Below are 14,755 nucleotides of genomic sequence, written 5' to 3' on the forward strand. Positions count from 1 at the left end.
TCGTGTTGTATGTTGATGTTTTGATGTTTTTTGTTTAAACACCTTGTACATACTTTTTATGGTTTTATTTTATCAGTTTAATAAACAAAATCAAAATAATCTTCACTGTCTTTGAAGTTTCAGTCACATAGTAAACCTGCAACAAAAGGAACTTTCACACAAAACATAATATTAAGAACTGTTTTCAATATACTAAGAAATGTTGCTTGAGCATTAAATCAGCATTTTAGAATGATTTCTGAATAGGAATAAAGGATCATGTGACACAAGAACGAAAATTCAGCTTTGCCAGCACAGGAATAAATTATTTGAAAATATATTTAACCATTATTGTAATAATATTTCAAAATATTGCTGTATTTGACTCTATTTTTGATCAAATAAACACAGCCTTTGCGAACAGAAGAGACTTCTTTCAAAAACATTTTAAAACCCCCTTTTTTTTTTTAAATATTGTAATATTTAATGGTGAACTTGAAGTAAATTGTTTATTTTTAAAAATTTGCTATTAGCTGTTTTATTATTTGTTTGAAATTTGCATTAAATATATGTATACAGGTGCTGGTCATATAATTTGAAAATCATCAAAAAGATGATTTATATCACTATTTCCATTCAAAAAGTTAAACTTGTATATTATATTTATTCATTACACACAGACTGGTATTTCAAATGTTGATTTCTTTTAATTCTGATGATTATAACTGACAACCAAGGAAAATCCTAAAGTCAGTTTCTCAGAAAATTAGAATATTACTTAAGACCCATACAAAGAAAGGATTTTTAGAAATATTGGCCAACTGAAAAGTATGAACATGAAAAGTATGAGCGTGTACAGCACTCAATACTTAGTTGGGGCTCCTTTTGCCTGAATTACTGCTGCAATGCGGCGTGGCATGGAGTCGGTCAGTCTGTGGCACTGCTCAGGTGTTATGAGAGCCCAGGTTGCTCTGATAGAGGCCTTCAGCTCTTCTGCATTCTTGGTCTGGCATATTGCATCTTCCTCTTCACAATACCCCATAGACCATGGTGAGTTTAGGTGAGTTTGCTGGCCAATTAAGAACAGGGATACCATGGTCCTTAAACCAGGTACTGGTAGCTTTGGCACTGTGTACTGGGGCCAAGTCCTGTCGGAAAATGAAATCTGCATCTCCATAAAGTTGGTCAGCAGCAGGAAGCATGAAGTGCTCTAAAACTTCCTGGTATACAGCTGTGTTGACCTTGGACCTCAGAAAACACAGTGCACCAACATCAGCAGATGACATGGCACCCCAAACCATCACTGACTGTGGAAACTTTACACTGGACCTCGAGCAACGTGGATTGTGTGCCTCTCCTCTCCTCCTTCATGACTCTGGGACCCTGATTTCCAAAGGAAATGCAAAATTTACTTTCTTCAGAGAACATAACTTTGGACCTCAGCAGCAGTCCAGTCCTTCTTGAAGCGAGATGCTTCTGACGCTGTCTGTTGTTCAAGAGTGGCTTGACACAAGGAATGCGACAGCTGGTTCTTGAAGCACTGACTCCAGCTGCAGTCAACTCTTTGTGAATCTCCCCCACATTTTTGAATGGGTTTTGTTTCACAATCCTCTCCAGGGAGCGGTTATCCCTATTGCTTGTACACTTTTTTTTCTACCACATCCTTTCCTTCCCTTCGCCTCTCTATTAATGTGCTTGGACACAGAGCTCTGTGAACAGCCAGCCTCTTTTGCAATGACCTCTTGTGTCTTGCCCTCCTTGTGCAAGGTGTCAATGATCGTCTTTTGGACAACTGTCAAGTCAGCAGTCTTCCCCATGATTGTGTAGCCTACAGAACTAGACTGAGAGATCATTTAAAGGCCTTTGCAGGTGTTTTGAGTTAATTAGCTGATTAGAGTGTGGCTCCAGCTGTCTTCAAACTGAACCTTTTCACAATATTCTAATTTTCCGAGATACTTAATTTGGGATTGTCCTTAGTTGTCAGTTATTATCATCAAAATTAAAAGAAATAAACATTTGAAATGTATCAGTTTGTGTGTGATGAATAAATATAATATACAAGTTTCACTTTTTGAATGGAATTAGTGAAATAAATGAACTTTTTGATGATATTCTAATTATATGACCAGCACCTGTATGTCCCTACATTTGCTAAATAGCGGGTTTATGTTAATAATCCCGTCCCTGAATTTCAGAGAACTGAATTTTAAAGTCCCAATTGATTTCAAATTTGAATATGCAAACACGCCCTGCTTCTGAGTCGAATTTGTTTCCCAGGCTTTAGGAGTGTGTATAATAATGCATCTCTGTCTATGTAAAGTGGTTCAGTCTTTAACCCTGGCTTTGAGTCTCATAACTGCTGACTCATTCTGATTTCTGTTGAGCAGCTGTGTTAGTGATCCCCAGTCAGAAACAATATGCATATTAAAACCTTTATGCTGCATCCGACAATCACATAAACATTTTTTTCTTTTCTTTTCTATTTTCTTGAGAAACAGGTGACCCAGAGCTTGAGTAAGTATCTGACCAGGAAGTGTTAAATATTTATTACAGTTTATCCTTTATATATTTATTTATGATTTTTTTATTATTATAATGATGATGATGATTAATAAGGTTTTATATTTTTATTTTATTATATATATATTATTATGAATTTTTGTCTGAACTGGGCATACTGGTATGGGACATACTGGAATGTAAGTTTTACTGAAGAGCAGGATTGTTGTATTGTCTCCATCACACAGATTATCAGCTTCATTTTAATATGGATACAGACAAAATATATCACAGAAAAAAATACATAAATAATAGCCTATTTAACAAAAAGCACCACATTTTCTATTGCACTCTTATTTCTCTTATTATCCCACACTCTTATTTTGAATCTCCCAATGAGGAAGAACACTGAACAAAAGTGAAAGCAGTATATCACGCACTGAATGCATCACGATTCGATTTTTGATGTTAGTCAAGCAGAGAGCTGACTCTTGCCTTAAAAATGCGTTTTTCCTCATTTTATGTAAGCATATATATATTATAATCGGCATCTAGCAAAATTATTAGCTTTCTTGTCAGGAGCTCTTCGGTGATGTTTACAATCCTCGTCTTCCTTTGGATGGTTTATGGTGAGTTTTCGATATTTTTTCGTGTTCCTATATTGTTTTCATCCAAGTTGCATGCAAATGTAGACATATTTTATATACATATATGTTATAAGAGTGTAATGTTTCACGACGTTAAAATTGATTGGTCAGAATGTCTGTCTTTTTGCTTTCGGTTTTATTTTCAATAGTCTGGTTTTGGTAGATTTGGCGCCCCTTGCCGTTTCAGTGAATGTAGTTTCATCACAGGGTTGGAGGGAGCTGATGTGGTCCTGTCCTGCTCTCTGATCGAGGAAGGGGGCGGGATGGGGGGCATGATGGGCGGGGCGATGTTCAAGCGCATTCCCTCCACTCTGGTCTTCAAGGATCTTGTTGGGAATGACGGTCTGTCACCAGAGCTCGTGACCCCATATAACCCCCCTGAGACCCCTAACGCTGACGATCTGATCTTTGAGTTAACGTGTAAGTGCGCTGAACCTGAAGTCAACAACTGAATTCCTAAAATAAAAACACAAATATTAGAATATCTTTATTTCTCCATTGTTTCTCACCCCATAGTACCATCCATTCAGATTCCTAATGCAGACTTGCTTCTTCACGCTGATTGCAATGAACAGGAGGTGGTTTGTGAGATCAGCCGCTATGTTCCTCGCGGTGCTGAACTGGATTCGCTACCCGCTCATTTCATCGGCTCAGTTCAGCTGGAGGGTGGCGGCATCAGCCTCACTCTGGTGCTACAGACCCTTCACAATGAGACCACACAATCTGACACGCAGCCGCTGATGCAGAGTAATCTGAACCTGCCTCTCAGCCAATCAGGAACATTGCTGACAGAGGGTAACGTTGTAATATGTTAATATTATCTATATATCTATCTATCTATCTATCTATCTATCTATCTATCTATCTATCTATCTATCTATCTATCTATCTATCTATCTATCTGTCTGCCTGTCTGTCTGTCTGACTCTCTCTCTGTCTGTCTCACTGTCTATCTGTCTGTCTATTTGTCTTACTGTCTGTCTGTCTGTCTGTCTGTCTCTCTGTCTGTCTCACTGTCTGTCTGTCTGTCTGTCTCAGTGTCTGTCTGTCTGTCTGTCTCACTGTCTGTCTGTCTGTCTGTCTGTCTGTCTGTCTGTCTGTCTCACTGTCTGTCTGTGTAACTGTCTGTCTGTCTGTCTCACTGTCTGCCTGTCTGTCTGTGTCACTGTCTGTCTGTCTGTCTGTCTGTCTGTCTGTCTGTCTCACTGTCTGCCTGTCTGTCTGTGTCACTGTCTGTCTGTCTCACTGTCTGCCTGTCTGTCTGTGTCACTGTCTGTCTGTCTCACTGTCTGTCTGTCTGTCTGTCTGTCTGTCTGTCTGTCTGTCTCACTGTCTGTCTGTGTAACTGTCTGTCTGTCTGTCTCACTGTCTGCCTGTCTGTCTGTGTCACTGTCTGTCTGTCTGTCTGTCTGTCTGTCTGTCTCACTGTCTGTCTGTCTGTCTCACTGTCTGTCTGTCTCACTGTCTGTCTGTCTGTCTGTCTCACTGTCTGTCTGTCTGTCTGTCTGTCTCACTGTCTGTCTGTCTGTCTGTCTGTCTCACTGTCTGCCTGTCTGTCTGTGTCACTGTCTGTCTGTCTGTCTGTCTCACTGTCTGCCTGTCTGTCTGTGTCACTGTCTGTCTGTCTGTCTGTCTCACTGTCTGCCTGTCTGTCTGTGTCACTGTCTGTCTGTCTCACTGTCTGTCTGTCTGTCTGTCTCACTGTCTGTCTGTCTGTCTGTCTCACCGTCTGTCTCACTGTCTGTCTGTCTGTCTGTCTCTCTCTCTGTCTGTCTTTCTGTCTTACTGTCTGTCTTTCTCTGTCTATCTATCTATCGGTCTGTTCACCCACAAAATTTGTGTTCACTCCCAATCTATTTGTGTCCTCTCACAAATGATTGCATTTCCCCATGAAACTCAAAATTTTCTTGCTAAACATTTCCATTCTCTCGGTTTGCTTTCTCTTGCAAAAATATTGCGCTTCCCTTGGCTCTTTGCATTCTCTTTCAAAATAATTGTTCTCCCACAAACGTTTGCATTCTCTAACAAGTTTTATGTTGCTAAACATTTGCATGCTCTCGAAAAAAAAAAAAACAGACATTGCGTTGTTTGTGTTAGTAGTGACATTTTTACCATTTCCTCTCTCTCTCACTCTTTTTTACTGCTCTACCCAGTTGTGTTTGTGGTGTTTTCACGCGTTCCATCCATCATGGCTCCAATCGGTGGTGATGTGCTGTTAGACTGTGGCTTTAGACAGAAGAACTCCATCCCCGGGCAGGATGTGGCACTTGAGTGGCGCATACAACACAGAGGAAATGGACGTAAAATTCTTGATATAAAAGCGAGGGAAACAGAGACAGACGTGGGACAAGATTGTAAGTGAGAAATGTTCATATAATTAAAGGTTAAAAATGTTTGGATGGTAAATATCACACTACTACTGTACACTGCAGTGTTTGTGGACCGGGAAGGCACAAGCGCTGAGGCAGATCTTCTGGTGAGGGATGGTAATGCGTCTCTGACTCTGAAGAGGTTAAAGGTCATAGATGAGGGCACATACATCTGTACGGTCGGCTCTGGGGAGTTTCAGACTCAACAGATCGTGCAGCTGCACATCACACGTGAGTCTTTCATTGATATATACTGAGAGGGGTCAAAATTTCCATTAAAACTGTATATTAATGTGTTTCTTCAGCTATTTTAGACTAAAATAGACTCTTAATACTTTCAGCCTTTTAGTTCATTTAATCTTTAAACTCACAACAGTGGACATTCATCACAGGAGAATTCCAAATTCCGAATTCCATTTTAGTTTTTAGGAAAATACAAATTTCACTTCATATTTGTATACATATATACATAAACTATATTTTCTCTGAATTAATCCATAATTTTGCAAGAGAACATGAAATTGTAATAGTTTTTCATTTATTTTTCACCTAAGGGCAACCATGACTTGGTAAACAAATACACTAAATACACTATTTAGAAAAATATTACTTTAGTAAAATGTTTTATAAAATATTAAAATCTTTCAAACACACACAAAAAACGTAGTTCTTTGTTAGGATGATCAGTTTTAAACAGTTTCCCATTCCTATTTTATGATGGATTTCATAGTTTAATATTAAAAGTACGGAGCTGGTACAATGGTACAAAACAAACTCCATACGTAAGAGTAGCATAAAAATGTTTCTTAGATCCTGAGCTTCGAATAACTTCATGTCAATTGAAATCTGTTCGTTTTAATATAAAATCCACTCATGGGACATACATCTTACTCAGAGTTGAAGAAACCCCAAAAATTGTACACATCCATAAATCCATAAAAATGTTATTTGAAGGAAAATAATTCCTTAATTGAAATTAATTCAAATATTCCATTCTATATCTTTACCCAGAACCTCCCCGTATCGCACTGTCTGAGGAGAAACTGGTATTTCAGGATTCAAAACCCCAGAAACTGAGCTGCCATTGTCATCGCTACTATCCTCTGGATGTGCAGGTCGGCTCACAATCAGATGATCGTATTTTGATCTTGTTTTGGAGTTGCCCTGCGTCCTGACAGTCTGTGCTCCTGTAGGTGGAGTGGTTTTCCCAGGCACCCTCTGAAGAAGAGCCCGTCTCTTTGTCAGAAGAATCCTCCCTCTCCAGTCATCAGCAGCACAGCGATGGAACATTTTCCCTCTCCTCTCACCTCACCCTACGACCTGACAAAAACCCACCCGGGACGGTTATCACCTGCAGGGTCTCTCATCTAGCCCTGGAAACTCTGAGTGATGTCACTCTGACTGTGGACAAACCTGACCCAAGTAAGAGATTTGTTTTTTTTTGTGTGTGTTAAGTTACCCATGACGTTTTCACAAATATGATTAGAGCAAACTAGTCAATGAAAAACTAAAAGTAATCTTCATATGCAAAATAACGGAATGTAATATCTGTGGAGTTTCTTAATTTAAATATTCGTGAAAACTGTTCTAAAAGAAGCTGTTAAACTTTTTTTCATGTAACAGACACAGTCTTCTGGACAGTAGTCTTGATGCTGGCGATATCCGTGGTGTTTTTGTCTCAAGTATTCAGAGGTGCAGGTGCAGGTGCAGGTGAGTTTTTAAAACATTCACATGCAACTATATATAATATTAACTATATATGCTACTGTTCAAAACTATTTTTAATTATTTTAATTATTAAGTTTTATACAGTAAGGGTGCTTTAAATTGTGACAGTAAAGTGTGAAAGTATGTTTATATTATATATCAGGGGGAAAAAGTCACTTTCCACAAAAATATTATGCATGATGTTTTTAACATTTTTAACATTTAACATTGATGATAAGAAATGTTTATTGAGCACCAAAAAAAAAGAAAAAAAAAAAAAAGTAGTGTATACTTTATAAGACCACACAGTGATGAGAACACGTGTTGAATGTATTATTGAATTATCATTATTTGTCTTTTAAGAGAACTGAGGAGCAGTCTTCTGTGTGATGTCCTGGAACAAGCATCCTACGTTTGTTTTTTTCTGCAACTGTTTTCAAATGAGTGTATTTTCATTCAGTCATAGTGCATTTGTTTAATAGAAGTTAAAATCAGTTGAAATCAGTTTCCTGCATAAGTTATTCTATAAATGTTCAATTAATACAAAAAATTACAAAAAATCTGATGTTGTAATCTATTGGACATTGTTGATTTGTTGTACATTTTCCTTGTGAAATAAAAACAACAGAAAAGGTTTTGTAGATGGTTTTACTGGCATCATTAAAGAATCAGGGACATACAAGCATGCTTTTTATGATATTACAATCTAATACTGGCATCAGAGCTGATTGCATTACCTCTCTGTTATGGAATATGCTTGCATTCTTTCATATTTATACATATAGTTTATTAGTTTGTCTTAACTAAAGAGAAAAATGGAAACATCTACATTCTCCAACAACAGAACAAGATATTAAAGTCTGTGCTGACGAAGGATGTGAAACCAACAGTTGTCTATTGCATGGCAGTATTGATTATTGTCAATTGTATTGATTATCTGTGAATTTCTGTACGTTTCAGTACATTTTGGCAGGCTTGTAGCATTCACATCTTGTTCCCTTCCACAGAACAAGAAAAATTTTTTTTCTAAGTCAAAGAAAGAAACTAATGAACCTTGCAAAGAATTCTCACTTTTCCCTTTTATTACAGACTTGGCATTGTATTTTCTCTGTTTATTTTCATTACTTGTGTACCTCTAGGTAAAAAAAAATTAACTATTCTATGATGTCTAGTTGTTCTGTAAATTTCTGCATCTCTTAAGTACACATACACAATCAGTGAATGATGGCTCATGAATTGTATCTCAATGACAGAGTAATGGCACCAGCAGTAGTGATACTGGGTTAAGATTATGTCAGTATTAATTTCTAAAAGCTCAGACGAGAAAGCTTTGGCAATAAAGAGCCAGAAAGAATGTCTACGTCACTTTACTGTCATCTATTACCCATTACACATTTTTACAAACACACCACACACACATTTTCTCTCTTACATACATTTTAAAATGTTTCTCGTGTTCATGGAGCATTCATGTGATCAAAATACAGAAATAAAAACTGTGAAATATTATTACAATATAACGGTTTTATATTTGAATATTTCAAATAGTAATTTATATAATTAAAATGTAATTCATGATGTCGAAGCTGAGTGTTCAAAAGGTTAATTTGAGCAGGAGACTTATTCCCGAAGGATCATGTGACCCATATTTCTTAGCATTGCTTTGATTAAAAATACAGTAAAAACAGTAATATTGTGAAATATTATTGCAATGCAAAATAACCGTTAACTAATGTTAACTATATTAACATTTAAAAAAGTAATTTGTTCCTGAATTTTCAGCATCATTACTCCAGTCTTCAGTGTCACATGATGCTTCAGAAATAATAAGGTGCTCAAGATCCATTTCTTACTATTATTGATGTTGAAAACAAGTTTTTAGTAATTCTTTTGTGGAAACCACAATACTTTTTTTTCAGGACTCTTTGATTAATAGAAAATTTGAAATCTTGTCTGACATTGTCACTACTGATCAATAAAAATATTATTAGAATTTTTTTTCTGACCACAAACTTATAAACAGTGTTGCTCTTCCTAGGCCTGCTTTTCGTCTGCTCCCTCTGTGCATTCATGTATGAATGTCTGTGTGTCTGGAGAATGTTTAAATAATGCGGGAGATTCTGAGAGGGAGGGAAAGAGAAAGAGAAGGTGGAGATTTTACTAAGCGGAGAAACTTTGAGATTGTGGAAAATGGGCAGAGCTCAAGATTGTGTTTTCTTCATTCAATCATTTGTTTTCTCATTCGCTGCCGGTGGATCGGCTCAAGAGAAGAAATACACTAGATAAGTTAAGATAAGAAGGAAGAGAGAGTGAAAAAGGTTGTTGATATACAAAATAATTACAAATGGTTTTATTTGAAAGGGAACAGTTCCTTTAGAATTAAAGTTGCAGTTGTAACAATTATAACTTTATAGCCATTCAAATGGTTCCAAACTCACAGAAAATGACTCCAATGACACCCATAATAATCATCATCTGAGGGACGAAAGGAAAGGACAGAATTGGTTACAATCACACAATTTATCACGCTACATTACAAGAAGACAGCAACACAAACATCCTGTTTATCGGATTATTCATTAACATTTACATTTATTCATTTAGCTGACGCTTTTATCCAAAGCGACTTACAATTGCTATATATGTCAGAGTCAAAATCATAAGTCGGATTGTTTATAAATGTTTAGATGAAAACCTGGAGAATGGGTTTAAATGGGAGCTCTAATGCTATTTCATGCATTCTGAGTTATTTACACTGTTAAAGAGTTCGATTCTCGAGCTAAACATGGCTAAAGTTTTGAAAAATGCACAGGACGTATGACGTTGGAGTATTTCTGTGCCAAATCCACTCCTTCAGGGTTTGTAGAACTTTCAGAAAGGTATTTTTTTTATCTTTATCTTTTCAAGTATGGCTCTGCATGACATCATATAGGGCGGATTTCCTTGTATGGGCGTTTCCCCCAGAAGAGTGCACGCACACATCATCCGGAGCGAGAGCAGGGGCAGCCCATCAACAGGCCTCTGGATTCTGAACTCTCTGAAGAACTAGTGTTTGATGTTTGCTCAAAGCAAAACTAATAGTATTGCGCCAATTACACAAAATTTTCTTCATCAAATCACATTTTAAAATTACAATCTTAAGAAATCCTTAAACAGTAATCTTAAAAACATCCTCTTGGTCAAGGCAGTTCACTAGTGCCATAGTAATAAACATCATGGACCTGGATTTCTTGTCCAGTACACAAAAAGGCTGCAGTGATATTTCCCATGTTTCTCTGAGACTCCAGTTCACACAAACTAACTAACTAACACTAGCAGCTATACAGAACAAAACCACCGAGCAAAGTATAAGCAACAAGCACTGACTGATTCACCCCTGCATGTTCATTAAAACTACATGGAGTTCTGAGTACATCAGTGTTGTTTTAGTCTTACTTGTATACTATTATAGTATCATATATTTTTTATTAGTTTTTATTTTTTAAGAGCTGCCATGTTATGTGCTTTATTTTGTGCTTTTTTCTATTTTTAGTTCAGTTTTAGTATTTTAGTACAGCAACTTAAGCTTAAATATTACATATAGTTTATTATTATTAGATAGCATCTAATATTAATATTTTAGTTTAGTTCTAGCTCCATATCATAGACACCATATCAACTCCTGCTAAATATTGTCTGTTGTACCTATCTCACTTTTTCACTGTAAATCCCCTTGCTTAATTATTAATTAAGTAATATCCTGATTTCATGCAGTGACGATGACTCACCTTGCAATTCTTCCACCAGTATTTGTTCTTCAGTTTGGCAGCGCAGCTTTCGAACTGTGACGCCGCGGCCTGCAGAGAATCGGCCCTGTCGTCTCAGCTCTCAGAGCTTCTGGTCTCTGTCCAGAACCTTATCCACATTCACACGCATGATATCCATCATCTCCTGACAACAGCCACAGAAAGACCTGAGACAAGAAAGAACCACACTGAATACTTGTGATGCAATAGCATTGATTTGTATTTTGGTCATTCGAAATGGTGTATGTGCAAAGCTGCATGACCTATCCATTCATGCTGTCCTGTGCATATATAATGCTTCCATATTTTCTCCATAAACTCTTTACGCACAAACACACTCACCTCATCCACTTGTGCTTGTGTCTGCTGCAGTCGGCGGTTGCTGGTGGTGTTTGGAGGGCAGCAGGAGGACCGGCTCGTCCAGGATTGGCATCGTCTGCAGCAGACCTGAACATTCAAAGAGAACCAAGACAGATTACTTAAAAAATAAAAATTGCTGACTGGTGCACAAGTTAGGTCTGATGTTCCAGTTAGAGTATATCAAAACAGAGTATGGTTTCCAAAAAGAGTTTGACTACTATATTAATAAATAATGAATTATATTATTGATTTGTAATTCCGAATTAGTGGTCGACCAATATGTGTTTTTCAATGTCTCCAACTTATTATGTACACATGCATATAATACAGGTCCAATATTTTATAGATTTTTTTACATTTAAAATCCTTAATAGCATCAATACTAAGGTGGTCTAGTTTATATATTGGTCAATCAAATTTTTTTATGAAAAACAACCGTAATTTATAGGCCTACCTTCATGTCATCAAATAAATAGAAATTTAAGACAGGAATTTAAGCGTGAAAACTGTTAACAAAGTTACTGTATGCAAGGGTAAAAAAGCATAAGTTAATTTAATTGTAACACAATTTTCAGAATGCAAAGTGAGCGCAAATACTTACATTTTCTTGCAGCTTATTCACAGTGCCTCGCTAAAGGGAGAAAATGCAAAAGGTGATAGAATTTAAATGAAAAATTCGAAGAAGCGGTAGAGACGTTCAAATAAAGTAGAGGCTAAGATGCAATGCTGAAGCGGGACCCCCGCGCGCGAGTCATCAGAGACAGTGGCGCGTTATTAGCGCAGCACGCGCTGTACCGAAAGAGCGCTCGTGTAGAAATCATTCAGTTTCGCCTCGAGGGAACTCCGGAAACGGATTTTTAGGGTGACCAATTTCCTCTCTAAAATGTAAAAAAGTGAAGAAACACAAAACAAATCCAGTGTGCATTTAAACATGCTTTAGACCCATTTAGAATCAGTGGCGATTCTAGGGGGTGGCCTGGGGTGCACCCCTGAAAGCTCATTGGCCACCCCGGTGGCCACCCTAGATCTGATAGCTAGTTGGTCAAGTTCGTCAACACAAGAAAGGAGAAATGCTGTCAATCAATGATGACAGCTGATCAACTGATTAAGGGCCAGTTTTACATTTTTAACTAACACAGTAACGGTCGTACGGAGACTGGGAGATGATTTCTGCTCAGCGGACGTTTGGCCATGCAGGTCAGGTGACCCGTGAGATGAGCGCGCGCGCTGCACCTACTGCTGCTGGTCCGTGAAACACAGGAGGACGGTCACACACAGAGTAGCAACGACAAAAACGCTGGAATCAGTCGATTGAGATGTATGGTAAATCAATGTTTAGTTAGTTCTCTCTGAATGTGTAGGAAAAATGTATCTAGCACTAAGTAGCAGCTTAAAGTCGAACTACACTGCACTGGCTAGCTTAGTAGCCTGCAAACTAAGTTAAGCATTGAAGGTTAGAATACCGCCGGTGCAGCAGCAGTCTATCTGTTCCCCTCGAAATGTCCGTTTCCCTTTACGCAAACATAGTCAAGTCACCTTTATTTATATAGCGCTTTTAACAAAAAGGATTGCGTCAAAGCAACTGAACAAAATTAATTAGGAAAACAGTGCGTCAATAATGCAAAATGACAGTTAAAGGCAGTTCATCTTTGATTCAGTGATGTCATCATCTCAGTTCAGTTGCCGAGTACGATCAGAACTAGCGTGCACAAGAAGCGAGAGCATGTACGGCAAGTCAAATGGTTCAAAATACCGTCCTAAATCCTAAACTTGAAAATAGTTTTAAGACGAGGGGTTTTACAACTCGAAAATTATTTCCTTTTTTTTATTAACGATTTCAGTGTGATGCTTGAGGCTTTGTCTATTTTGTTTTAATACTGTCTTATACTTATTCATTTATGCTCATTTATTTTTATTTTTGTATTATATGCCTTGCTGTTGTTGTATTTATGTATGCACTGAAAGCTTAACTGTGTGGTGTGTATGCAAAACAAACACTAGAATAAGTATACAATGAACCATAAAAGTTGTGTATAAATCAGAACCATATGCACACATGACAACTTTAATTCATAGTGACCCCCCCCCCCCCCCCCCTTATTCTATAAACTATAAACCTGTTAAACAGACTCTGTGCCTTGGTCAGAAAGAATGATCTTTGTTGCCCCAAACCTGTGAAATAAATTAATGCAGTACACAACTGCTTCATATTTAGTCAGAATAGCATAGGTTATTTTGTGTAATGGTCAATAAATGTACTCATTTAAATTTTTGGTCCTGAACATGCATTTGTGACTTTCCCCACTAAATTAATCCTAGCTGTTAACATAACATAATCAGTTTATATGTCTCAAAGCAGTGTTGAAAAGGAAAATATTTAGTAGCCTTTTTAACCATTTATCAATGTCTTGCTTTTTTCTAATTCTAAAATAAAAATTGCCTGGCCTCTTTTTGTCCAGCAGCCACTTTTCTTCTAAACTTTACATTGTTTTCTGAGGAGATGTGATTAAGTTTGCCATCTATTGAAATAGCTTTATTGTTAAAATCTAAACAAATAACCTGCAATGAGGTTCTAAAGGCCTAATTGAAGGAATATACCTATATAAACCGAAATTAGAAAACAGGTCATTGTCCATGTGCTAGTTGCTTTAAGTCAGTTAAGTATAGTTTCTTGACAAGCACTGACTTTTTTTTTATTATAAAGTGTTGGTGTATCATTATACTCACTTTACTATGAAAAAATGTGTCAGTGTAGAGAAGTTGCTTACCATTAACTTGGAAATTGGAGGACATATCCAAGTTAAATATTTCTGCTCTTTTTTTTAAGACATGGATAAATACCTTGAGTTTTGTAATTTAGAATTTCCTCATATAGGTTTGATCTATATTAACTATGTTCCACTGTATCAGTAAGAAGGTAAACAGATTAATCATAGAATATTAGTTAAAATTTATTGTTGCTCTATATTGAAACGTCAGCATTTGGACATCAGCATGGACAGATTACACTAATTTGCAATGGAAAAATTAAACTGCAAAAACTCGGACATAAGACAAAAACAAAGGAACAACTGCAAGATGAAGAAAAATAATAACAGAACATTAACTGGAGTGTTTGAATCATTTTACTATGTTGCAGTGTAGCAAGAGATTTGTCCCTTTTTGCTTTCCTTACATCCAGGTGTGTTTGGTGTATTTGCATGCGGCACAATTTAGGCTACTTTGGGGCAATGTTTGATAAACTATTTGGTTGGGTTTATTACACAGACCTTGCAACCCGAGGGGAAACAGGAATTCCAGAGGGGAACAGAATCAACTGCTGCGCCATGAAATATGAAAACCTATTTTCTGGACTGAAGACTTAGGGTGTTTTTTTGCAGATGTGTGTGTTCAGTAGAGCTAATGTTAT

The 14,755-nt window shown here is 37.1% G+C and overlaps 1 protein-coding gene and 1 pseudogene across 3 annotated transcripts; one reads left to right on the plus strand and one right to left on the minus strand.

Moving 5' to 3' along the window:
- The first annotated feature begins 2,934 nt into the window (after window positions 1–2,934).
- On the plus strand, window positions 2,935–7,840 carry LOC113060124 (tapasin-related protein-like). Of its 3 annotated transcripts, none has more exons than XM_026228967.1 (9): window positions 2,935–3,107; window positions 3,333–3,545; window positions 3,642–3,920; window positions 5,279–5,479; window positions 5,558–5,725; window positions 6,506–6,609; window positions 6,688–6,916; window positions 7,118–7,207; window positions 7,562–7,840. In XM_026228967.1, exons 1-9 carry the CDS (start codon window positions 3,071–3,073, stop codon window positions 7,570–7,572), a joined length of 1,332 nt encoding a protein of 443 aa, XP_026084752.1. In that variant the 5' UTR covers window positions 2,935–3,070; the 3' UTR covers window positions 7,573–7,840. The 3 variants fall into 3 exon arrangements, with proteins under 3 accessions (XP_026084752.1, XP_026084753.1, XP_026084754.1); XM_026228968.1 differs by having other exon boundaries at window positions 7,118–7,204; window positions 7,565–7,840; XM_026228969.1 differs by having other exon boundaries at window positions 7,118–7,198; window positions 7,565–7,840.
- A 1,141-nt stretch (window positions 7,841–8,981) lies between these two features.
- Window positions 8,982–14,674, minus strand: LOC113059507 (vesicle-associated membrane protein 2-like; annotated as a pseudogene).
- Window positions 14,675–14,755: the final 81 nt, after the last annotated feature.

This window comes from Carassius auratus, chromosome 41 (assembly GCF_003368295.1).
Source record: "Carassius auratus strain Wakin chromosome 41, ASM336829v1, whole genome shotgun sequence".
Classification (NCBI taxonomy): domain Eukaryota; kingdom Metazoa; phylum Chordata; class Actinopteri; order Cypriniformes; family Cyprinidae; genus Carassius; species Carassius auratus.